At 42.2% G+C, this 27,049-nt stretch overlaps 1 protein-coding gene across 2 annotated transcripts; it reads left to right on the top strand.

The window, feature by feature from the left end:
- Positions 1–2,321: 2,321 nt before the first annotated feature.
- On the top strand, positions 2,322–27,049 carry il21r.1 (interleukin 21 receptor, tandem duplicate 1). 2 transcript variants are annotated; one of them, XM_072705077.1, is made up of 10 exons: positions 2,322–2,384; positions 11,552–11,806; positions 12,724–12,831; positions 13,124–13,232; positions 13,900–14,084; positions 14,403–14,554; positions 15,080–15,245; positions 15,959–16,040; positions 21,217–21,310; positions 25,655–27,049. In XM_072705077.1, the coding sequence occupies exons 3-10, from the start codon at positions 12,774–12,776 to the stop codon at positions 26,378–26,380; spliced, it is 1,572 nt and encodes a 523-aa protein (XP_072561178.1). In that variant the 5' UTR covers positions 2,322–2,384; positions 11,552–11,806; positions 12,724–12,773; the 3' UTR covers positions 26,381–27,049. The 2 variants fall into 2 exon arrangements, with proteins under 2 accessions (XP_072561178.1, XP_023672289.2); XM_023816521.2 differs by lacking the exon at positions 2,322–2,384 and having other exon boundaries at positions 11,104–11,806.

Raw genomic sequence — 27,049 nt, forward strand, 5'->3', positions numbered from 1 at the left:
ACCCAGAATCTGTTGGCTGCATGTCTCAGTTGCACGAATAGCACCAGACAAAGGCTTTGACACACCTATCATCCTTTACTTCCTCCTGGATGCGTAGGAACTACTAAGCGAAGAAGGAGAGTGCCTCAGCAGACGGCCTGCCAGAGACAGTCGCTCACCCTAAAGCCAACAGAGATGGTTTGGGAGAAGCTGGACCAGAGCATGAAGGAGAACCATTCAGCAATTCCCAGGTGACCAATGGATGAATCTATCTGAACATGTGCAAGACTGCCATCAGAGAAAAGAGCATCTCCTTTCAATCTAAAACATGATAGGTCTCTCATGTTGTTTCATACTTTTGATATTTGCCATTATTCCAAATGTTAGAGAATAGTCCAGTGGTCTGCTGTTTGGAAAGGACTTTCCTAAGACAAAATAAAATCTGATAAACTTCACATAACCATGAAGTTGAAGAGCCCCTGCAAGTGGTCGCATTCGGTGCTGCACACGGCAGTCATATTCCACCAAACCAGCAGAGGGCAGATGTATCGCAACAAACACAAACACAAGCAGTGTAGTGAAACAGCTTTAAAGTTATTAGCCAAGGCTTGGGCAGTATTACGGTAATAAGGCATGCCATAGTATTTTGAAATCTTTACAACAAAATAAGCCGGGACCCTCCAGCTTGGTGAATGTTATTGGCAAGATTTAAAAATGCCAGAATAGTGCTGCTTTTTAAACTATAGAAGAGTTCGATATAATGTCTGGACAGTATATAAAACAGGGGTATTCAACTAAAATTTAAAGAGGTCCAGTTAGAGAAAAATTCTTGAAGCAAAATTCCGGAAGATCATAATGTCTAACTATTTAATAGTGTGATATATATTTAAGTAGCCTATTAGTTGCATCAACATTTTATGTCAAATCAAATTAATTCAGTACAATTCAAAAACGTAGTGGCATTATTTAGTCACGTGACATAGAACTTCGGCCAGCTGGCTTTAAGTTATGGCTCGCCTGTTCATCTCGTGTGGCTTAATTTCCAGCAGTGTTTATGCTAAATATATATTTAAAAATATTCATTTCGCTGATATGAGGCGGAAATCAGTATTAATTTTATGTGAATATGGAATATTATTTAGCACTTCATAATGCATCGAGAATGTAAATATGACCAATAAAGTTATGTCCATACAATGACATTTTTCTTGTGTTCTTGACTCTTTTCCTTTCTTAAACACCTACATTACTAGTGTGTTTTGGTAATGAAAATTGGCTGTAACTGATAACATAAAACATTACATTTTTGTGGAGAAAAAAACACTGAATATGAAGTATTAAGCAAATGTGTTTACATGCGATACACTCAAAATGGCGAATGGGGGTGTGTCAGACAGTGCAGACACGTGACTGACAAAGACAGATGCAAGGTTTGCTACTGAAGGAAGGGATTTGCAAAAGTTCTCAGCTGGGTATTTAAAAAAACACAACTAGAGATGGTCATGCCACCATTATGTTCAGGGACCAAACAGTAAAAGAGATGATTGACAAACATCACCTAGGCGTGTGGATCAAGGGAGAAAACAACGATGGTGAATGATTGAAGAATTGATGATGCTTAAGTGACGAGATATTGTTACACGATAAGAAAATGTATACAAATTAGTGTAAAACAGTATTGGACACACTCCTGCAGGGTGTCCAGCCAATTGGCTGTAACCTCACTGTGGCAATAAAGGCTGAATCTGAAGATCTACACAAGCGGCCCCTGACTCTTGATTGGCGGGGAAGAAAAAACACAACACGAGTGCATCGATACAGATACCCCTGTATCGATCTAAATGTAAAGTTATAAAGCGGGCTTGAGGTGCAATGTGTCTGGTTTGCTGCATGTCTACAGCGCTCTCTGTGTGCTGTGCTAATAACCGGGAGCATCAGTTGGACTGGTGTTTAATATGGTGATCTGTATAAGCAGTGCTCGAATTGGAAAAATAAAAGTGTCGCTACTGTATTGACCGTGAGAACGGCGGCAGGGATGCGGCGGGGGTGTTGGGAGCAACAGGAGCGCCTCAACAACACTGTCGGTACTGTGCGCGTTGCCCCGCAACTCTCGCGTGACGCTTGTCTCTGAGTGGCAGAGTACTGGCAACTTGTGAGAAGTGGTGGTACGATAAAGACTAAAATATAGCAGTGCCGGTACTGCTTAATTTTTATTACGTGTACGATCTTGCATTTGCGCTTGCGACACCCCGGCACACGCCTCCTCTTTACCCCGACCTGCAGAACTGTCGTAAACGTGGAAATGAGTTGCGTTGTGAATCTGCGGTCGAAGACTTTTCCTCAAGGACCCGGATGTGTGTGTCACAATAGATTGAAATTGAATTTGCGAACTGAAAACTTTCGAGGTAGGATAAATGCTGTTTCAAGTTATTGGAAATCAGATTCAAACTATTAGATTCAGATTCAGTTTTTAACTGTAGATTCAAATATACAAAATTCATATTCAGTTTCTAGTGGCACAAATATCAGCCCATAGTAATAGGGATGCCAAGAGCACGTACATTACGGCAATCCCCGGAAATATTACTGTTACAAATACACCGGGTGAACTTCGGGAGCCGCTCCGTCCGAAAATAATCAACAGAACACGTGAACTAAATAAGCGAACCACTTAGCGCCTATTTACATACACTCCGGAGGCATGTGGTCTATGTGATGTGCTGTATGTTAGCAGGCATCAGCTAGAAACAGACACGGAAAAATATTCAAGGGTGACTAAGTTTTTAAGCTCTCTACCTATCGAAATCAAATAATTAATAAGGTTGTTAATATTATTGTGCCTGTAATACGATTACAGATCAATGTAAAGGGTCCCTGGCTCTGGTCTATTTTCATTTCGTGGTCCCTGGTTTAATAGGGGCTGAAATCTGTCATACTGCAGGGGCGTTACACTGAGCATGCTTACGTTTACAGTCTTCGCGAGTGGTAACCATGGCCACCAGAGGGCCCCAGCGAGTAGCCAGAAGCATTACCTTCCTAGAAATAACCAGTTCAGGACTGCGGCCACAAACGCACCTGCAGACAACGGCCGGCTTTTTCAGGTTGTGTTCAGTTATCAAAGCCCTTTTAATGGGTGCCTGGGACTTCAGTGAGCTCTTTTGGATTTTCCTTGGCTTGCTTTACTTTCTGCCTTGACCTTGGACTTTCAGGTGATGGACGTTTGGGAAAACTTTCAGTCTACCAGCCTGCCTGGGGAATGTTTCTGGATTTGAAGACATTGGTTAACTATAAGCTTGCCTCTTACACCCTTCTTAGTTTGTTGCTTTACATAGGCTGTAGATTTCTTGTTGAAGGATTCAAACCATCTAAAGCCTTGGGAGTTCCTTGAGGCCACCTCTTTGTACTGCCCTTGTAAGCTTCCCTACCATGTAGATATAACCATCTTCAATTTGACAGTTCTTATATTAGACAAGGGACAGGTGAGGTCTGGTGAAGGTAAATTAACCTAAGTGGCTTCTTCTGCTGGATAATGCGGCGATATTTACATAATGAGGTTCTGCTGTTCCTGGTGCTTTCTGCATTCTGCAGGTTGCAAATAAGGACCAAGGACAGGATTCCAGTCCGTGAGAATACAGAGGCACAGTGTGAACCTGCAGCCTATCCCAGGATGCACAGGGAAGGGGAACCAGGGACAGGATTCCAGTCAGTGAGAATACAGAGGCACAGTGTGAGCCTGCAGCCTATCCCAGGATGGTCGGGGAAGGGGAACCAGGGACAGGATTCCAGTCAGTGAGAATACAGAGGCACAGTGTGAGCCTGCAGCCTATCCCAGGATGGTCAGGGAAGGGGAACCAAGGACAGGATTCCAGTCCGTGAGAATACAGAGGCACAGTGTGAGCCTGCAGCCTATCCCAGGACGGTCAGGGAAGGGGAACCAGGGACAGGATTCCAGTCAGTGAGAATACAGAGGCACAGTGTGAGCCTGCAGCCTATCCCAGGATAGACAGGGAAGGAGAACCAGGGAAAGGATTCCAGTCAGTGAGATTACAGAGGCACAGTGTGAGCCTGCAGCCTATCCCAGGATGCACAGGGAAGGGGAACCAGGGACAGGATTCCAGTCAGTGAGAATACAGAGGCACAGTGTGAGCCCGCAGCCTATCCCAGGATAGACAGGGAAGGAGAACCAAGGACAGGATTCCAGTCAGTGAGAATACAGAGGCACAGTGTGAGCCTGCAGCCTATCCCAGGATGGTCGGGGAAGGGGAACCAGGGACAGGATTCCAGTCAGTGAGAATACAGAGGCACAGTGTGAGCCTGCAGCCTATCCCAGGATGGTCAGGGAAGGGGAACCAAGGACAGGATTCCAGTCCGTGAGAATACAGAGGCACAGTGTGAGCCTGCAGCCTATCCCAGGACGGTCAGGGAAGGGGAACCAGGGACAGGATTCCAGTCAGTGAGAATACAGAGGCACAGTGTGAGCCTGCAGCCTATCCCAGGATGGACAGGGAAGGAGAACCAGGGAAAGGATTCCAGTCAGTGAGATTACAGAGGCACAGTGTGAGCCTGCAGCCTATCCCAGGATGCACAGGGAAGGGGAACCAGGGACAGGATTCCAGTCAGTGAGAATACAGAGGCACAGTGTGAGCCCGCAGCCTATCCCAGGATAGACAGGGAAGGAGAACCAAGGACAGGATTCCAGTCAGTGAGAATACAGAGGCACAGTGTGAGCCTGCAGCCTATCCCAGGATGGTCGGGGAAGGGGAACCAGGGACAGGATTCCAGTCAGTGAGAATACAGAGGCACAGTGTGAGCCTGCAGCCTATCCCAGGATGGTCAGGGAAGGGGAACCAAGGACAGGATTCCAGTCCGTGAGAATACAGAGGCACAGTGTGAGCCTGCAGCCTATCCCAGGACGGTCAGGGAAGGGGAACCAGGGACAGGATTCCAGTCAGTGAGAATACAGAGGCACAGTGTGAGCCTGCAGCCTATCCCAGGATGGACAGGGAAGGAGAACCAGGGAAAGGATTCCAGTCAGTGAGATTACAGAGGCACAGTGTGAGCCTGCAGCCTATCCCAGGATGCACAGGGAAGGGGAACCAGGGACAGGATTCCAGTCAGTGAGATTACAGAGGCACAGTGTGAGCCCGCAGCCTATCCCAGGATAGACAGGGAAGGAGAACCAAGGACAGGATTCCAGTCAGTGAGAATACAGAGGCACAGTGTGAGCCCGCAGCCTATCCCAGGATGGTCAGGGAAGGAGAACCAGGGACAGGATTCCAGTCAGTGAGATTACAGAGGCACAGTGTGAGCCTGCAGCCTATCCCAGGATGCACAGGGAAGGGGAACCAGGGACAGGATTCCAGTCAGTGAGAATACAGAGGCACAGTGTGAGCCCGCAGCCTATCCCAGGATGGTCAGGGAAGGAGAACCAGGGACAGGATTCCAGTCAGTGAGATTACAGAGCCACAGTGTGAGCCTGCAGCCTATCCCAGGATGCACAGGGAAGGGGAACCAGGGACAGGATTCCAGTCAGTGAGAATACAGAGGCACAGTGTGAGCCCGCAGCCTATCCCAGGATAGACAGGGAAGGAGAACCAAGGACAGGATTCCAGTCAGTGAGAATACAGAGGCACAGTGTGAGCCTGCAGCCTATCCCAGGATGGACAGGGAAGGGGAACCAGGGACAGGATTCCAGTCAGTGAGAATACAGAGGCACAGTGTGAGCCTGCAGCCTATCCCAGGATGGACAGGGAAGGGGAACCAGGGACAGGATTCCAGTCAGTGAGAATACAGAGGCACAGTGTGAGCCTGCAGCCTATCCCAGGATGGACAGGGAAGGGGAACCAGGTACAGGATTCCAGTCAGTGAGAAAGCCTGGCCAGAGCCACTCCAGCTTCTAGGGTTCCCCAAACCTTAAGGTGTGATGTGACAGTGCTGTCCTCTCCAGGTGTGCAGGGCTTGTATCCCGCTCCACGGATCTTCTGTGGGCTTGTATGTTCCTCCCATATTTGTGTGGGTTTTGTCTGAGTATTTCTGCTTCCTCCTGCAGCCCAGAAACATTCTGTCTGCAGCTATATTACAATGATAAATACTAAAGAACAACTGACATGGGACAACAGTGCACTTTGACACTTACATGCTTAGTGAAAACGAGAGTAGGTTATTTTAGCCAAAAACTGAATGCAGGCATAATGTATGAAGCTGGTCTGCACTTGGTTGGCGCCCCATCCTGTGTTGCTCCTCGCCCTTTGCCCGTGGCTTCCTGGATAGCCCCCCACCCCCCAACTCAGCATTGCACAAGCGGGTACAGAAGATGGATGGATGGTATTAAGTTAGTTTAAGTGATATTTGCACTATATGTTAGTGTACATTTTCTCCTGGTGTACCATTCATCCTTGTGCTTGTTTTCTGGGACTTCAGGACCATTGTTATCCAGTACTCTATTCACGGTACTCTATTCACGGTACTCTATTCCCAGTACTCTATTCACGGTATGTATAAGCTGGCACTCTATAAACTGGCACTCGATAAGCACTGTGCAGTACCATTAGCTAAGAAGTGTACTTTTTCAGTATACAACACAGTAGTTCACAATACAGAAGATATTGCAAGTACACTTCACTTTTTATCTGTAAATGTCGCATTATAGATTATGTATTTAAGTAGTTTTTACTGCTGTTTTCTTACCGTGGTTTCAGACGAACATTGTCTTGCAAAGCATATCATACGCTTTGCACACTTTGCATTTAGTTTTCACTCAACCAGTATTACTCACAGTTTCTGTGCTGGCTAATTTCAGACCCATTAGGTTTAGCGCAGGGACGATTTCTTATTATTCATGGAGCTCTGGTTCTTTGAAATGCAGCTTTGCGTTGAAACCACTGAGAGTCTCAGATACCTCCTTCTCAGAATCCTCTAGCTGTTCCAAAACACAACCTTCTCAAACATGTAACCTGGGGACAAAGAGTCTCTTTCCTGAGATCAATGACTGCCTTTTGTTTAACAGTAACTGTAACTCAGATACTGCAGAGATGACCTACAAAATGGCAACTAGGAGATGTTTTCTTCCTTACTGTTGAAGACTGCAGAAAACACCCCATCAGAAATAAACTAATGGTTGCCATATACAGTATGATCTGCCCAATGTTCTTTGAAGTAGCTTTCAGGTTTGCCTCATCCGGATTGCATGTGCATGAAAAATCATTATTGCTTAAGCCATCATCAAACTGAAAATCACTTTTTAGCATATTATGCAATCTGCTATTTCTGTGTGCAAGAGTGGATTGTGTTTGTGGATTGTACCGTTTCAGTAAAGATGCTTTACTGACACATTTTTATTCAGCTATTGTTTTCTGCATTATTTTTGTGCCTGTATTTGCCCTGCCACAGAGATGTCCAGCAACCTTTTTTGTGATATTGTTGTTTTGGTCCTGACCATAGGTGAGGAAAGGGATGTAGATTGACCACAAGCCTTGTCTATTAACATAACTCTCGCTTGATCACCACTCTTCACAAAAGTGCAGTCACCCCACGAATCTGCCTATAAGAGTGTAGTCACACTAGGCAATCCATACCATGCATGAGTGTGTTTTACCCCCAAAGTCTAGTTTGTTTGACTAGTGTAATCACTCCGGTTCAGCCGGGCATAATTCAGCTGATCCTGGTATGTATCTAGTGTGATCACTAACCATGCTCAAGCACGAAACACAGACATGATGTAACTGACACACACACGCGCTAATCTACACTATACATGAATTGGACCTGGAAGGCTTGGCCACCGCTGGTTTAGGAGGCGTGCTGGACAGATGCCAGAACCACCTTAGATGGCTGCTTTAGATTTTAGGCTGTCCAAAATGTCTGAGCTGCACACCCAAACTCTAAGGCTGAGTGCAGGCAACCTGTGAATGAAGCTTGTTTCTGCTCCTTGAATTCGCAACCTCATTCTTCCTGTCACTAAAGCTTGTGACCTTAGGTGAGGGGAGGAACACAGCTTGACTAGTATCAATAGCTTTGCCTTTCAACTTAGTTCTCTTTTCACTTCGACAGACTGGTGCAATGTCCGCATAACTGCTGACGCTGCCCCTATCTGCCTGTTGATATCCCCTTCCCTTCTTCCCTCACGTATGAACGAGACCCTGAGATATCTTCACTTGAGTCAGTAATTTATGCCCCAGTAGGAAAGGGCAACCCGGTCGAGAACCATAACCTCAGACTTGGATTTGCTGATCCTCATTCTGCTGGCTTCACACTCAAAGTGCCTCAGTGCTACAGGTCACAGCCTGATGATGTCATCATGACCACATCTGCATGCTACAGGTCACAGCCTGATGATGTCATCATGACCACATCTGCAAAAAGCGAAGATGCAATCCTGAGGCCACTGAACCGGACCACCTGCACCCCTTCGCTGTGCCTAGAAATTCTGTCCATAAAATTATGAACAGTATCAGTAACACAGGGCAGCCCTGGTGGAGTCTAACACCCACTGGGAAGGAGACTTATTGCCGGCAATGTGAACCAAACACTCGCTCCGGTTACACAGGGACCCTATACCCCATACTCCTGAACCACCCCCCACAGGACCCCCCAAGGCACATTGTCATATGCCTTTTCATACAAGTAAACTGCTTAGACAATCTCCCTGCCCTAGGGCCGCTTCCTGCCTGGGGAGTAAGAACCAGGGGAGAGGGGAGCATGGGTTTATGATCGGCGGAGCTGTGAGACGGTGCCCAAGGGCCGCTTCCTGCCTGGGTAGTGAGCTGAATTTGCCAGGTAGCGTGATGGTGTGAGCTCAGTCTTGGAGTTGTAACAGAAAAATATTGTGTAGGAACGTAGGAACCCCCCCCCCCCCCCCCAGACAGCTCTGGGCTGAAGGGGTCTATGGTGACATAGTCCTGTGAAGGCCAATTCATACTTCACTTTTCGACGTGCGCTTTCTGTTGTGGACGAGGGGACGTGATGTAAATGTCGTCAACAGGGGTTGGCTGGAAACCTTGTGCGTCAACTGCACACGTGCAAGATAACTGCCTTGGTATATCCAGTGGGTGACATGTTTGTAAACTTTGTCCTTTCAATTTGTTCAGCTCAGACCAACAAATAAGCTCTGGGAACCTCTTCTCATTTACATCTGTTTAAGATTAATGATATATCTGTTCAGCCTTGCACAAAGGAGACTAAGGGGGATATGATCCAGGTATATAAGATTCTAACGGGTCTGGATGCTGTTCAGCCAAATGGCTACTTTAATATTAGTTTAAATACTAGAACCCGTGGCCATAAGTGGAAATTAGCTGGAGAACATTTTAAACTGAATTTGAGAAAACACTTCTTTACACAGTGAGTAGTTAGAGTATGGAATAGTCTTCCTGCTAGTGTAGCGCAAACTAAAACCCTGGGTTCCTTTAAATCAGAGCTAGATAAGATTTTAACAACTCTGAGCTATTAGTTAAGTTCTCCCCAAACAAGCTTGATGGGCCAAATGGCCTCCTCTCGTTTGTAAATTGCTTATGTTCTTATTATCGAGCCCCTAAGAGGTCAGGGTGTGGAAATAGTTTTACATTCCCTTGCAATAATTTTGCGTTCCTACACAATATTTTTCTGTTACAAATAATAACTGCTTAATCATTTAAAATACAAAACATAGAATTAATCGACTAATGAGTACAGTGATCCCCTGCCTATTGCGGAAGTTACCTTGCAGACGCATCAGCGATAGGTGAAAATACACAATATAGAAAGACCATATATGTATAGTTTAAGACTTAAAATACCCCTCCTACATGATTTAGACACGTGAACTCATTAAAACACACTTTGTAAACACATATGATATGTGGATGTCGGGCTAAGGATATGAGTAACATAGTAATAATAATATTAATAATAATATGTAATGTATGTGTGTGTATATATATATCACACACACACACATATATATATATATATATAGACATGTCCAGTTAAGTTTGCTTTAAGCATTAAACTATGGGATACAATACACCAAGTAACTTCCATATATGTTATATATATATATTAATAATGGCACTGTTTCAATTCACTACCAGTAACTAAACAAGACAGCTGGGCTACTGAAGGCGAAATGCCCACACAAGCGTTTGGGTTTATCCTTGCCGTCACGTTGCAGCAAAAAGCAAGTGGGCAAGTGTAATGGGATCGCAAAGCTATTTCAAAAGATGTTTTCCCACCCAGACCTGTAACGGGCTCCGTATATTCCACCTATGTCGTATTATTGATTTACACCCAAAAATCGTATTTTATCAAAAGAATCGAATCGACTTTCAATGAGAAATGTGATCGGGCCGGGGTAAGTCCCCAGAATGGAAGCGCACGAAAGCGCACGTGGCAAGCATAAAGTATAAACTCGGCTTGAGGTAGCAGCCTTACGCCACATGAGCAGCTTCTGCAGTGAAAGACTTTCAAGGTTTCCACTGCTATGTCCGGGTGAGAGGACGTGTCCCCGGGGTTTATGTACTGTAGAACCTTAAAGTATTCCCTCCCCAGTTGGTCAGCATGTCCCCCCTCCACCTGATCACAGCCTCAGTGAGGTCCCACCTCCCCTTACTGAAGCGTAAATCAGCTTGCTAAAACTGGGGCCTCTTCAAACTCTTGCCATGCATGATATTTACCTCCCACGACTGCCTACACTGCAGCGCTTCTAAATGGCTTGTACCTCTCGGCTGACTGAGAAGACCCCGGGGCAGATCCAAGCCTCCTTCCGCTCCCCCTGGAGGTCAGGTCCGCTATCCGCTAGAGAACGTTCTATGTTCCCAAAGCCAGTGTTCATTGCGAAGGTTTAATCTTGCTCATGCTTGCCGACCACATGGCACTGCATGCCACCCCGACGTCTCTCATTGCAAATGGGGAGCCTGTAGGATGGCTCGGGCTGAACCCGGCCCGGTTCTGCAGGGAACCCTGCCAGCAGGTGCTCTCCCAAATACACTTCCCCTGGCCTGGCTTCAGGGCTCGATCCCAGCAGCCTCTTTCCGGGCAGGGTACATGGGTATTTCTTGATACTGGGGTGACAGTTTGCCTAGCTTCTCCTCACAGACCTGTGTGCTAAGTGAGACCCTAGCATGAGCCGGACCTGCAGACGCCATAGCTCCGAGGATCGATAACACACGCAAACCCCTGCAGTACCCTGAGGTCTCCATCCTCGGAGGGTGGGTCTGGAATGTGCACCCTGTGCAATGCATCAAATCAAGGATGTTTCACTCTGTTTGTACAAGCTGGCTTTTGATCTTTTCCCCCTGAGACACCCCTTCCCCACCACAGGGTGGTAAAAAAAATAACAGCATGACGCATACTACAGCATTTTGGTTACGGTGTCTTTGATGTGGACTTGGCACAGTGACGGCGAGGGTATATTTATGGTGAACTTGCTCGAGTGAAACTCAGTTTAACATGTCTACAGATATGCACTTGAATTCAATTTTATTATTTATATGTGATTTTTTTTAAAGCAGTAATTCTGGTGTGACTTTTGGGCCAAAACCGCTTGAAGAGCCATTCTTGACCTTTCGGCGTCACACCTCTCCCACCACTTTCACAGATATTAACGCAGCCGTTTTGCAAAAACAGGAGTGTGTGGGGAAACGGCGTGATGCTAAATTCATACACGTCTGCCACAGCCCACATCCTCAGTGACGCAGTGCCCAGGTTCCAAGATGTCAGAATGGCTGCTGAAGCGTCACATGAGGAATGTTTCTGGCTGTAGGAACCAGAGCTGAAATCTTGATCATTTCAGCCCGGCACAGAATACAGCTCTGAATCTGCTGCTTGTTCAGATTTTAGGACAAAGATAAAGGTACGTTGTTCTTCTTTAATTCAAGCTTACTGTAGCTGTCACAGTCTTCCTGTTGTAAATAGAGATTGATTTTTAATACCAAATTATGACTTTTTAAAAAATGTAATTGTCATAACTGTAGCGAGGTCTAATATACTAAACACGATATGGCATTTTTAACTATAAATTGAATACAAATGTTAAGGCAAGCAGGAATACAGAGATTTTGCTTGTTTCACAGTAACCGATTCATATTTTTTTTAAGATACAAAATACACTTACATATGTACGTGGTGTTTTTGTCACTGTTGATGACATTTCACTGTGTGATTTGTTTTCATTCCTATTCAAGATGTTTTGTTTTCGCTGTTTGTTGTTTTCAAAAGAATAATGTGCTTTATTAGAGAAATGATTCACTTACTCTAGACTTTCCATTGTGGCTTGTATCAGTTCAGTCAGTCTTCTTGTCATAACAAGAAACCCACAAGTAACTTGCCTGACGGTTCATTTAAAAGACAATTTTGATAAGATTTTTTTGTATGACGTTACAAAAGCTTATCTGTTTCATATGAATTGATGAAAAATATTTCTGAGTGGGAAATTTTCTAATCCATCCATCCATCCATCTTTCTTCCGTAATCATTTATCTAACACAGGCTTGTGGTGTGACAGAATGGTTCAGATAATTATGTAACTATCACAAACATATTTAATTATTATTATAAGAGGAAATGATTACTCTTGTTGATTAATGACTTAATGACAGTTGGCAGTGTGATTAAAGTCTGAATGAACATAACAGTGGTGTGAGGAACAATACGGTTCCTCAGAAACCGTTAATACGGTTGCATTTAATCGGCTGGTGCTTTAATAAACACTGAGAACTGTTGAAATAATGGCCTAAACACTGAGAAACCTTGCTTTTGTTTGCACTGAAGGTGTTTCCGCCTCTTTATAAGAGCCTTTACCAAGCCTCGACTTGCCGGCGATGGCCGCCCTTCAGTGTGCTCTTCTTTCATTCCTGCTGCACTGTCTGCTTCACAACAGTAGGTATCCTGAGCCCAGCTCACTCACAGTTTCTCCATAAATTGTGTTTCCTGAAATATATGACTGGACTGCACTATGAAAGTATTGTCTCTGGGGGTTTTCTGAGGATGTTGTGGTTTGTGGCTTAAACTCCTAGATAGGGCAAAAGGCAGTACTTCTCCATGTCCTTTGCTGAGTCCGTTGACTGAATGGTCTATTGATTGGTTCTTGAAACGTAATAAAAACAAAGTTTAAAAAAAAAAAAAAACAGTACCCTACCACTGACTGTCCTTCATCTCCCCCTCACTCCAGCTGCATGCGCATGCAACATCACCTGCACAGCAGACTTCATCTCCTCCTTAAATTGTTCCTGTTCCGAAAAGGCACTCACATCTTCGTACACAGTCATAGCAGCTTGCTGGTGCGTGATCTGTTTGGCCCTGTCATCTTTTCTTAAAGTGATTACGGGTTTTGCTCCATCAGTAACCTACTGTACATTTCTCTTTTGTCAATGACGACCTAAATCCCAACAGATTGAAAGGAAAGAAAGGCCTGAATTGATTCAGCAACTCTGGTAGAGGTTTTCTAAGACAAAAACAAAATTCAGGGTCTTCATTTAACCATTAAAGTGCAGTGCTTCATAATCTGTCTTTGTTTCTTCAAACATGAATAATAACAATATTTCTCAAGTCTTTGCTATTAATAATTAGTTTTTAATCATGGATTTTTTTTAATTGTATTTTATTTTAATTGTATCTTAACTTCATAAGTTCATTTATACACTAAATGTCATACAAAATGCCAGTCAGTACTATTTTAATGGGAAAAAAAATATGCCAATTTCAAATATATATGTAAGGCTCGACAATTCATGCTGAAATCCACAGTTCATGAGTCTGACATTTGCCAGTTACCCCTGGTTTCAGTTATGAGAATTGTTCCTTTCTCCCTCTGTTTTGTGTCTGAAAAGTGTATTTCAGTGAAGTTATAATTGAAAGTGATAAGTGAAAGTTTGTTTCATGTCCCTTATGGTATTAAAGCACCCTACATATCTGTAAGCCACAAGTATATCTTTATTTTCTTTAAAGGAATGAAATAGAAAAAGTGAACAGGAGCTGTGAGATGACGCCCTCTCAACACTGGTGCACCACTGAACCAGACTTTGACTTAGTCGTTTCTGTTAATGCAAACTGCTCCGCAAGCGTGACCAAGTTCAACAGCGAAGGGTTTCCGGAATCCATCAGCTCAGTACATTTCCTGATGTATGAAAAGAGTAAGCCAAAATAAGCAAGTCTCTTACAACAAAATCGTAATTACACTAGAATACATTTCAACATTTTTAGTTCTCAGTATTGGAATATATTCTCCCACCTTTCTGTCCATTTCTTATGTATGTCCTTCCTCTTTGTGTAGATTTTATTTATTTGTTTGTTGTTTTTGGTGGACTCTATATGTTTAAGTAAGTATATACTGTAATGCTAACATAAATGTCACCTATCACCCTGTTTATAAACCAACCTTATTTAATATTCTAACAGTATAATAGTGCATCTCAATGCCTCATTCTCTCTCACACTCCTTGCGACTGTAGTAAAACCAGAAGCCCCATTCAACATTCGGTTGGAAGAGAATGATGGCGGCTACAATATCTCCTGGACAACGGCCTATGAGGACGAAGACTCATACTTGCATAAACACCTGATTTACCGAGTGCGAATAAGAACAATAGATCAGCCTTCTGAGGTAAAAAAAAAATAAATAAAAAAATGGAGACCCTCTGAGGTATTGTGGTGTACCATTTAATGAGTCATAAAACCCAATAAGAAGCATCACTATTTTGGATTAACTCGGGGGAGTTCATTCATCAATGTGTGACTGAAAGAATTATCACACATTTATACCAACTGCTAAATTATTTTGCTAATATTGTCTGTGCCTTGGACACTTGCACTTAAAGTGGCACACACTGATTTAACACCACCTCCATACATCTTTTATACATTTGTTTTGTCACCATGCCTGTTTCATTTTACCAGGGTGTTCAAAGTCACAAAAGTATAGACTTAATCCACATCATTAAAATTCTTTCTATTGGCTGGAAAGCAAAATTTCAATACGAACCCTTCGAAAACTGGGCCACATGTCCAGTAAAATTGATTTGTTTATAGAGTACTAGGCTGGTGTGTAACATAAAAATATTGTGAGTAAATATAAACAGTTTGATGTATTGTTGGCTAGCCAATTAAATCGTGATTTTTTTCGTAAAAGGAACGAACTTACTCCATTGATGAGGACAGGAGTTACTTGGAAATTCCCTATGGACTCTTCAGGCCTGGGACTGAGCATGAAGTGGATGTCCAGGCATCTGTATCCCCCACCTATATGGAAGCATTCTGGAGTGAATGGAGCCCCTCCAAGAATTGGAAAGTCATTAGTGAGTACGGCTCTCAGCAGACCTTTAGCTAGGAATGAATCTCAGGGGGGTCTGGAAGATTTTGAGGGGTGGTTTCAGCCTGTAATACTATGTGGCAACATGCTTGGCTCTCAGACAGGGATCATCAACCTGTCTGTACACAGGTGATGGCCGTATGTGTGAGTGGCAGAATGTGTTGGCTCAGAAAAGCAATGTGTTGGTTACATTTTTAAATACTATGTTTGTGGAAAAATTGTACTTTGATCAAATGGTCTGTCAGAATTCCTGATGGCCATGACCCCTGTTCTCAGATCATCTATTTAGTGAAATAAAAACCACGTCACAAACGTAAAGGAATTTTTCAGCGAGAGCTTTCACCATGAAAGTCAAATTATTAATTAGTTTTACAGTTTATCTCTCTGTTGCTTAGTTGCTCTGTTGGTTTCCATGTAGACTATTTTAGATAAATGTCTAATGTTACATATAACATGGATATGTAGCATTCAGCCGTGATTATGTAAAAACAGATTATTGCTTTAGTAGAAATCCGGAGGGATATAAATAATTTTTTTGGTTCATTTAATCTCAGGGGAAGTTCTGCTCACTACCATACAGACTTTGTATCTTTGTCATTTTTCATAATACTGTAATTTCTCTTGATTTGTTGGTGTGTGGACTATACTTCAGCTCTTTGCCTTGATAGAGGCTGAGCCTTGCCCTTCTTGTTATTTCAGGTGATAAAGGGAACCTCTACATGTATGTGTTGCCTTTCCTGTCAGTGCTGCCCTGCTTGCTCTTGATTTACTTGGGAAGAATGTAAGTACAGACAATATGTTGCTATTTTGCATAAATTAAGCATAGGCCTCAGAAAAAGATAATTTCTTCCATATAATATGAATGCCACTCATTTCAAATAATAATATAGTGCTAATTATTTACCTTAACACCAAAAATCAGCATCTGGTTAGCCAACGAAACATCTGGGGCGTATTGGATATTTGAGCACAAAGATAGTCCGTTATAGCTTGGGTCTTTATGGGAAAAGATGCATAGTGTCCCTAACAGTAAATGAGCTCATATGGCCTGAATTTGCAATGTCTAAAGCATGTCAAAATGAGTTTTACTTGTCCCTTTGCTCGCAACATCTTCCCACGCACGAAAACCGCGAACTGCAGTAATTTCGAGTTGAGGCAGAGACTTTGTTGGCGCCAATCGATACAGGAAGCGAGGTCAGCACTTGCCTTCACTGGTGTTCCTGCGGAGGCTTGCATATATAGAAACGTCACGGTACAAACTTATACCATAGTTTTACAGTCAAGGGCCTCTTGTTGCCTCCACAGTTCTGAATATACACTTCCTGTAACCACAGAGAATTCTGAATTGTGCTCGGAGTGCAGTTTTTTCTGCTTATGTAACCTTGATTTATCTGTAGAGGGAGCAGTCAGACATCTCAGCCAATGAGTGCACCTTGTGGATTTGGCCAGGGTTAGAGGGTAAAATATGTTTCAGTTTTACTCCAAAAGCTTCTACTTCCTTCACGGAATGCAAGTCATGGAGTTTCCTGGATGACCAACACTGTTAGATGTGATTTGTGAGGACACTATCATGGAGGAACAAGTAAACAATCAAAAGTAAAATCACATAGACATCCAAACACATCAGAAGACCAGGGCAAACTCTTACCCCAGCATCTTGGCATGGGGACAAGCAAAAGGGATGGGGAGGGCAGAGTAAGGAGCGAATGAGAACCCAGAGACACATTAACTTGGTCTGCAGCACCTGGGGGGCGGGGGCAGGGTAGGAAATACCCATAAAATTCAGGTTGAAAAATTCAGGTAAAATAGAGAAAATGTCAGAAAGAGCAAAAGAGCACAGATGTAATTGAGCACAATCTTGGCCAATCACAAGACAGGCCACCAGTCATTTGAGTTGGGGTCTCCTAAATCCACCACCTTAAGATGGTGGCTAATAGCAGCTGCAAACTCAAACTCTGGATGGATGGATTGGATAGATAGATAGATAGATAGATAGATAGATAGATAGATAGATAGATCTATCTATTTATTTAATTATCAATACCCTGATGGAAATTAAGTTGTCATAGCAGCCAGGAACATTTAAAGTAAACAATAAAATTACAAGACAAAACAATACGATGATGACATAAAATAAATAAAATGAAATAAAATACTACAATACTGAATAGGATACTGCAAAAGATAAGGTGCAAAAATGCAAGTAGCCTGTGCAAGGAATCTGACTTGCAAGGTAAAGCCAATAGACATAACTAGTCTGGTTATGGAGTCTAGTCTCATGGGCAGTTGAGTTATGGAGTCTAAACACAAATTCCAATAGAGGCATGCAAAACAAAAAAATGTTGCAAATCCTCTCACAACACAACAGATGTTTACGTGGGACAATTAAACTACATGAGCCATTAGAGGTGGGTGGTATATCAAATGTTTATAGTATACAGATCAATTTTCAAAATGAGATAGTGGATGACACAATACCATTTATATTGATATAGGCTCATTGTTATTACTAATAATAGTTGATACAGTGGAAACCGCTTATAATAATCACCGTTTTAATGATCAACCGCTTTTATTGATCAAAAAGCTTGGGACAGAATCATTCTTATACAAATATTGTTTAAATAATTCGCATATAGTAATCAAGTAGTCTGCTTACATTGTTCATTTTGGGTTTTTTTACACATGACAACACATGTAAAAAATATATAACTACAGTATTTTTTTTAACTTTACTTTGATAGTCCTACTTTGCGTTAACCCGTCTGCCTATTGCTAGCTACCTGAGGCTAATGCTGCGTGCACAGAAAACCTGAAGGGAAAAAGAAAGTCTTTTTTTCTCAATAACAAATATACACTCATCAAAGCTTATGATAAACTGACCAAAATGAGCCACGGAGATGCAGCAGCGAAACTACAATAAGCAATTTTTCATGTACTGTATTATGACCTATTTGGATTATACACAGTTCACTAATTTAATTTATGCAGTACTGTAATTCGCCGAGTCTGGCCTCAAACCAGCGACCTTCTGATCATAGGCACTGAGGCACTAACCTACTGTACATCCACCACCGCCCCCTCCGCCACCCCGGGTTGGTGATTTATTAAAGGCTTCGGATAGCGATAGTATTCCTTCCTGTAGGCAACGCCAGAGCTGCGGCGGTTACATTACGCAGTAGTAAGTGTTCACATATAAAATTAAACCATTTACTGTAGCGTCTCACTCGGAATTTGATGGAGGGGATGGAGCTTTGGTACTTAATTGATTCATTGTGTTTTAAATCATTGTGAGACGGCTGACTTGTTAAACGTATCGTACTTTGCAGTTATTGTTCTTCCTTTAGTTGGAGGCTATTGCTTTAAATTAAAGATCTTTCCAGGTGTTGTGTGCGCTTTCAGTGGTTGTCGCGCTCCTGTTTTAAAATTTACGTTTTAGATTTAGATTGTTTAGGCACACAAAAAAATAACTTCCACGCGCTTTGAAAGCAGTATCATAAACGGAGAGAAAAGTGCGTGTGGACATACTGGAGTGAAATTCTTTTATTTCATGGCTGCTTTATTTGAAATAGGCAGTTTATTTTGGGTTCATTGTGAGACATGTTTGGAATAAGGAAAATGTTGCCAAGCTGTATATTTGCAAAAAAGGAAGGAAGCCCTGTATTTTGCACTTTGCTTTGGCCACATATTGTGTTAATAAAACTCTTCGTGTGGTTTTTAATAAAGTTTGAAAAAATTAGCACACTTCATAGAAAATATCATGTATCACTAATCTGCCTAAAATACTTAGAGATAATGTTTTTGGTCCATATCGCCTAGCTGCATGGGCGTAAATTACGGGGGTGGGGGGGTTGTAGCCCCCCCAATAAATCAAAACCAGTTAATACAACCCCCCCAATAATAATTTTTCTCCCGTAATGGGTGGAGACCTCAACCCCTCCAATGTTCCAGCCAAAGTCACGCCCTTGCCTTGCTGTACGGACCGTAGAAGAGGGACATACGCGGTTTCTCAAGTCACGAACTACGTACATGTTTTCTTGTTTTAGCTGATTATGACGATTAAGGTGTTTACGTGTGTTTTTAATAAAACGATTACTGCATTTACATGATTAGCTTATCAAAAACACATGAGAACATCTTAATCTGGTTATGTAAACGTAATCATAGTCAGCTAGCGATTTTTTTTTTTAAATTACTAAATAAACAGATTTCACTTCGTGAGCTGAGAAACCGCACGTCCCTCCTCTTCTCTTCTCTGCAGGGCTGAGCGACACATAGGCTACCAAAAACGTATTAAGGTGGTGAATGAAACTCCATCAACAATAACTGCCTGTGAGTGACCTGTCTTGTGACTGGCCACCATTCGATTTGCGCTCCTTTGCGCTTTCTGAGTAACCCGAATGTTTCCGTGTTTTTCTGAACCTGAATTTCTCAAACCGAATTTTCTTGACCTAAATCTTACAACACGAATGCTCAAATTCGATTTCTTCAGTTCAAGTTCAGGTAAACATTCAAATTCAGGTTCTGATATAAAGGTAATGAAATTCAAGTTAGGTTAACATTCAAATTCAGGTAAATTAAAATACAGGTTGTGATGAGTCTGATTTGACGTCATAATTATCCTAGAAGAGACTTTTCCTTTGACTGTTCAATCTATCCCATATTTTGATAAATGACGAGGGGTTGTGAGGTTTACTAATGAGAATCTTAGCTTAGAACAAAGCTGTCATACTACAAATGTACAGTAGGGGGAGGAACATTATTTAAAAAAAACACACTGCGTCCCCTACGCATTTCAGCAATATTGAAAATGATGCAAATGACAACACATTTTGCCGAGCGGGGGGGTCTCAACAACAAAATGGAGCAATGGATGCGTGAAATCCAAACTTAATCAGGAGTACAGCGACAGGAGCTCTGGAAAATCGGGAGTGTTGGCAGATGTGCATTCTTCAGCTTATTTCCAAACTTTGGAAGATTTACCGGAGTAATTTAAGCAAATACCGACATAATCTAAGAAAGACTTCTTTGTACAGAATGTCAGTCATAAGTGGAATTTAAAAATGCCCAGTAGGGAATCCCCATTAGTGATGATAACCCCCAATAACATTCTGCCGGAGGTCTTTCAGTAATGATTAAGCCTTCATGTGCCTTTTGGGACTTTCCCTACTCTGATGATTAATTATAATACACCCCCTGACTTGATTATCTGATATTACAGGCTGGCCTGTTAATGCTTATCGTCTGATTTTAGATAGTTCATGAAAAGCATCAGGAATCCCGATGGTTCATAAATACAGATTCATGGGTAGTGAAACTCTGCATAATATAGCATGTAAAGCTAGCATTAGCTTTACATGCTAATTTAAGGAAAGTGTACTATAGCAGGGGGCCCCAGCTGTTTTTCCCCAGGGGCAACATAATCATCTACAACACAAAGCCAAGGTTCACTGCCCCCAATAGTGAAAATTTGCCAAACGATGATAAGAGTTACCAAGCCGTGACACACTGTTCAGATTCATTAGCATTTAACTTGTCAGTTCAGGACTCCTGCACTATCTGCCAATCTTCCCATAACTATTACAATAATCCTGGATATTTGGGGAGGAATATCAAATTACAGAATTATATTCCAGTAATAAAACAATATTAACTGAATAACATGAATTTGAATATTTTTCTAATAATGGATGTCAAATTCTCATTATAACGGTAAAATTATGTATGTTTGGGGAGAGTCCCTCTTCTTTATCTTCCTGCCTTACTTTAGCTTTTTTGAATGATTATAGTCAATTGTTCCACTGCTATGCTATTTTTTCATAGCTGGATGTAGAAGGTTTCAGTTCGTTGCTTCTGCCTCACCACTGTTACCATAAGGTTACGGAACTCTCTCTCTCCCTCTTCCTGTCTGAAAGTGAATTTAACTTGACCACTTTTTTCATGTCTCTCTTTTACAGAGGATGGCTGAAATGGCTACATTTGTACCATTACATTCCAAGTCCTGAAGAGTTTTTCAAGCCTCTATACCGCACACACCACGGAGATTTTCAGGTACAGCGATTGTTCCTAGAGTGGGTATTTGTCAAGTTTGACGCCCAGAAACAGGAAGCAACCCATATGAAGAGTGGAAATAGTGACACACGCTGGTGAAAGTTTGATGTCATGGCTGTACCAATCCATTCGGAAAGTACCATTAGCTGCAGTCTGAACTCAGGAAAGGTGGCTATTTTTAAATGGTTAAAGGTTGGGGGGTGGATTCATTGTATCACATATACTCCACAGAGTGATGATAACACGAGGGCGAATCCTTTAAGGCAGGGGTGTCAAACTCTATTTCTGGGGGGCCGGAGCCCTGTGTAGCTTAGTTCTTTCCCTGTTCCACCACAGCTGATTCAGTTTAAGAGCTGTGTGATAATTAGCACAAGGAGTTGAATCAGGTGTGTTAAATGAAGAGAAACCCAAAAATGTGCAGGGGTCCGGCCCCCCAGGACTGGAGTTTGACACCCCTTCCTTTAAGGGGATGATAAACAGGGCCACTTTCTGGGCAATGTTGCCAGGCTCATTGAGATCTGGATCATCTCAAAAAGTCGCCCACTGCTGATCAAAGTTTTTCAAATTTGTTGTCCATTATCTATGGGACAGTCCCTGAGCAGCACTGCCTAGAAACAGTCGCCACGCGTATCGTCACCTTTACGCTTCCCAATCATATATAGTTAGACTAATTATTTTAGCGCACATTTGTCTCTGTGACTTTATTCATGATGAGTTTCCAGACTCCAGAATGAGTTTATGAATGTTGTATGTATACCATAGATAGGCCTCCAGAATGAGTTTATGAATGATGTATCTGTACCATAGATAGGTCTCCAGAATGAGCTTATGAATGATGTATGTGTACCATAGATAGGTCTCCAGAATGAGTTTATGAATGATGTATGTGTTCCATATATAGGTCTCCAGAATGAGTTTATGAATGATGTATGTGTATCATAGATAGGGCTCCAGAACGAGTTTATGAATGATGTATGTGTACCATAGATAGGTCTCCAGAATGAGTTTATGAATGATGTATGTGTACCATAGATAGGTCTCCAGAATGAGTTTATGAATGATGTATGTGTACCATAGATAGGTCTCCAGAATGAGTTTATGAATGATGTATGTGTTCCATTGATTGGGCTTCAGAACGAGTTTATGAATGATGTATGTGTTCCATAGATAGGCCTCCAGAATGAGTTTATGAATGATGTATGTGTACCATAGATAGGTCTCCAGAATGAGTTTATGAATGATGTATGTGTACCATAGATAGGTCTCCAGAATGAGCTTATGAATGATGTATGTGTACCATAGATTGGCCTCCAGAATGAGTTTATGAATGATGTATGTGTTCCATAGATAGGTCTCCAGAATGAGCTTATGAATGATGTATGTGTACCATAGATAGGTCTCCAGAATGAGCTTATGAATGATGTATGTGTACCATAGATTGGCCTCCAGAATGAGTTTATGAATGATGTATGTGTTCCATAGATAGGTCTCCAGAATGAGCTTATGAATGATGTATGTGTACCATAGATAGGTCTCCAGAATGAGCTTATGAATGATGTATATGTACCATAGATTGGGCTCCAGAATGAGTTTATGAATGATGTATGTGTATCATACATAGGTCTCCAGAACAAGTTTATGAATGATGTATGTGTACCATAGATACTGTAGGTCTCCAGAATGAGTTTATGAATGATGTATGTGTTCCATAGATAGGTCTCCAGAATGAGTTTATGAATGATGTATGTGTACCATAGATAGGTCTCCAGAATGAGTTTATGAATGATGTATGTGTACCATAGATAGGTCTCCAGAATGAGTTTATGAATGATGTATGTGTACCATAGATAGGTCTCCAGAATGAGTTTATGAATGATGTATGTGTACCATAGATAGGTCTCCAGAATGAGCTTATGAATGATGTTTGTGTACCATAGATAGGTCTCCAGAATGAGTTTATGAATGATGTATGTGTACCATGGATAGGTCTCCAGAATGAGTTTATGAATGATGTATGTGTACCATAGATAGGTCTCCAGAATGAGTTTATGAATGATGTATGTGTACCATAGATAGGTCTCCAGAATGAGTTTATGAATGATGTATGTGTACCATAGATAGGTCTCCAGAATGAGTTTATGAATGATGTATGTGTACCATAGATAGGTCTCCAGAATGAGTTTATGAATGATGTATGTGTACCATAGATAGGGCCCCTTGCTTTCAAACTGGCTCTTTGGAATGCGCATTGTTACCGCAGAATTTGTGACCAGGAAAAGTCACATTTTAAATCCTTAGAATGAACATGATCCATGCCTTGGCCAGAGCCTTTTCATCCCCATAGTTGTCATGTTCATTGAATTTTTTTTTCTAATAACCGCACACCGCTGAGTAGATTTCCCACACATAAGGAAATGTCAGAGGTCAGATTCTATAAATAAATGTTCTAAATATCTGTGCCACATGTAAGATAAAGTACAGTCCAGGTGAACACAGGCTTCATCCAGTTACTGATGGAATGAAACATTTTCTTGATTTCAGTGGTTATTTGAAACCTTAAATTAAAACTATTAGGTTGACTTTTGGTTTTTCAGCAGTATTAAGCAATTGTTGCTAAAAACACTGGTAGTGTTCCTAGTTTTTTTTTTTTAATCAAATTAATTTTTACCATGATGGACTGGCATCCCATCAGTGCGTGACACATTCAGCCCAGCTAAATTGTTACATGGCTCAGATGGAGCAAAAAGCAAACTACACAAGGGCACCCAAGGAAAGAAGTGAGCAGACAGCATAAGTAACAATGTCCTGAATGAGATTCCTCTCAGGATACATACAGGCATTATATCAGCATTATATCAGCATTATATCAGCAATAAACCAGCATAAAAGGGGACAAAAGGGACATATGATGATTCTTAATCAGAACAGCATCTCTGCTTGTGTATGTTAGTTTAATGCACAGCATATTAGATGCCACACAAATCCTCTGCTGTCCACAAATGATGAACTATTATTGTTATGATGTTGATGCTTTCATAAGTGCTTTAAGATTTCTTTTGATTTAGACAGAGACCAAGGGGCCCACACCAAATGACTATGCCGCAGTAGCATTTCCATTCAATTCCCCATATATTAGTAGATTTAGCTTAAGATCTTGTACTGCATGCACATGTTTTCCTGTTAATCTCTTAAATGCCTCGATTTACACACTATAAAATTTTTTTGCCAATATATAATTTGTCAGTATAAATGTTCCAGCCGAACATGTTGGCCTGAGCCACAAAAGGCTCTCAAGCAAAATAAAGATACAAAATTAGAGCGACGAAGAACGCCAGCACACATTATTGTCGGACTTGTCGAGCACAGGATGCCTGCACTGGACGATTACAGCTTGTTCCTCTGTAAATTAAACAGCAAAGAAAACAACCGAGGTAGTACATCTGATCTGTTTGTTCCATCATCAGCGGTTCCCAGGCAGTTTTATCACTTTTTCATCTTTCTGGGTGCAAAAACAGCAGCCTATGGCAGCCCACGCTTTTTAGATATCAATCAGAAACACTACAGCCCTCAGCAAAATGTACATGTGAAGAAGCTTAAGCTTGTTTGTAGGGGGGAAATGTGTGTGGCTGCTGATCATGACAACCATGGGCACTTTGGGAGATTCTCTTTTTAAATATTGATTTGATGTATCCTCTTTGTAATATTTCATTGTTTCCACATGATTCAAATTACTTTCAGCAGTCTTCACCTAAGACTAAGCCTTGCAGTCTTGAGCTCTCACTCACAAACCTAGTATACAGTGCATTGACCACATTTTTTTTCTGTTGCTTACAATGTTTCTCCTTTGAAGGTCTCATTACATTCACTCCTAAGATCTTTATTGACTAAAATGGAGACAATGTCATGAGATGTTTGTGAGGGGAAAAAAAATGTTGAGACTTCTACCAAGAATAATATCTGTGGTTAGTGTTTGCTCATAGGCTGATTTACCAGATCAAAATCTTTTAGGCAGATAAAATCAGTGATGCTGTTCTCATTAGAGGCCTAGAGTGCTGTCAGCTTCTCATCGCACCATCTCGCTTGCAAATGCATGCATAGCACAAATGCAAAGTTTGCAGAAGCAAAGCACAGTTTATTTGATGGAAACAGATTATTGCTAAACATTTAGCATTGTTTTTTTAACCAATATCATAGTTCTTTAAAGATCACTGTCTCTGAATCCTGCCATGTCTGAAGCTCAGTGAGGCAGAGGTCCAGCTGACCTTCAAACCATTTCGCCAACATGCTAGTGCTGACGGTAACTGTTCCCCGTGCGCTGACTGTTTTGCTTGTGTGTCTTGACAGCGTTGGGTGGGCCCCACTTTTACCCTCAGTGAGCCTGACACCTTAGAGAGGACCATCGTGCTGCAGGTGGTGAAGGAGAAGCAGCAGGCACCTCTGGAGAAGCTCTTGGAGGGAAACAACGAGGACACCAGCCGGCGAGACAGTGAAGACAGGCAGGACCCAGGGAGCAGCTCCAGCAAGCATTTTCTCCCAGGAAGCAGCAGCCAAGCCTCAACCCACATGACTGGCCATATCTCCATCCACACGGTAACTGTGTCTGGAGAGGAGAGCTCTGGCTCTCTGAGCCCAGAGGCATACAGGGGAAGCATCTGTGCCTACCTAGGAGACCGTGCAGCAGAAGTCAGCTTAAGCCATCCAGGCAGGGCTGTGATGCACAGGGAGAGGTTTCTCCCGGGACCCAGGAGTGATGAAGACGAGCCCATAGTGGAACAGGGCAGAGCATTTGGGCCTTATCACCTGAACTGGCAGTTAGCTGAAGGCGATCAGGAACTAGAGCGATTGTCTCTGGACTCCTTCTCTTCCAATGAGCGATCCGACGATGGTTACCCCCACCTTGAGCTGGATTTGGACACCATCGACAGTGGGTTCCAAGATTCTGACTGCAATAGCCCAGTGGACACTGAGCTAAACTTGAAGAGGCCAGTTTTGGGGGAGGCAGGGAATCTTCACAGCAACTACATCAGACAATGGGTGACATACAGCTCAGCTTCCGGTGCCACAGACTGAGGATGTTCGTGGGGCAGTGACTGAGACTTTAACTGAGCTGGAAATGAGCTAACAGTGGACTGAGAGAATGGCCGAAATGGTCACAATTATGGAAGGAAAACTATATATAATATATATAGCTGTCCTTTAAGTATAACATTAATGTTGAAACATGGAGATTAAAAAGGATGAGCTGTAAATGGAGCTAAAAAAAAACTAATCAGCAACTCAAATAGGTGTCATCCGTCCGTCCATCCATCCATCCATCCATCCATCACTGTAACCACTTAATCCCAACTGGGGTCACAGGGGGGACTGGAGCCTATCCCAAGAACAAGGGGCGCAGGTGGGAACCAACCCTGGGCAGTCGCCAACACTCCACAGAAATAGGTGTCATATTGACATTAATAACTTTTCATTAATATTTCTAATGGAAGTAAAACTCATTCTACAATGACAGAAATACTCAGCAGCATTTGTGATCATGCACAATGTTCAAAGATTATTAAAGTTATTTTACCTAGTGATCATTTCCACTTCCATACTCTAACAGGTAAATGGATATTAAATAGCACCCAGTACAGAAAAGGTTGGGGTTTGGCTATGGTTAGATGCCTTAGAAAAACTTCATGATTGAACATTTACACATAATTGAGCCTGATGTAAATAAATATCATACTTTGAAAGTTT

The sequence above is a fragment of the Paramormyrops kingsleyae genome, chromosome 22 (assembly GCF_048594095.1).
Source record: "Paramormyrops kingsleyae isolate MSU_618 chromosome 22, PKINGS_0.4, whole genome shotgun sequence".
In the NCBI taxonomy this organism is placed as follows: Eukaryota; Metazoa; Chordata; class Actinopteri; order Osteoglossiformes; family Mormyridae; genus Paramormyrops; species Paramormyrops kingsleyae.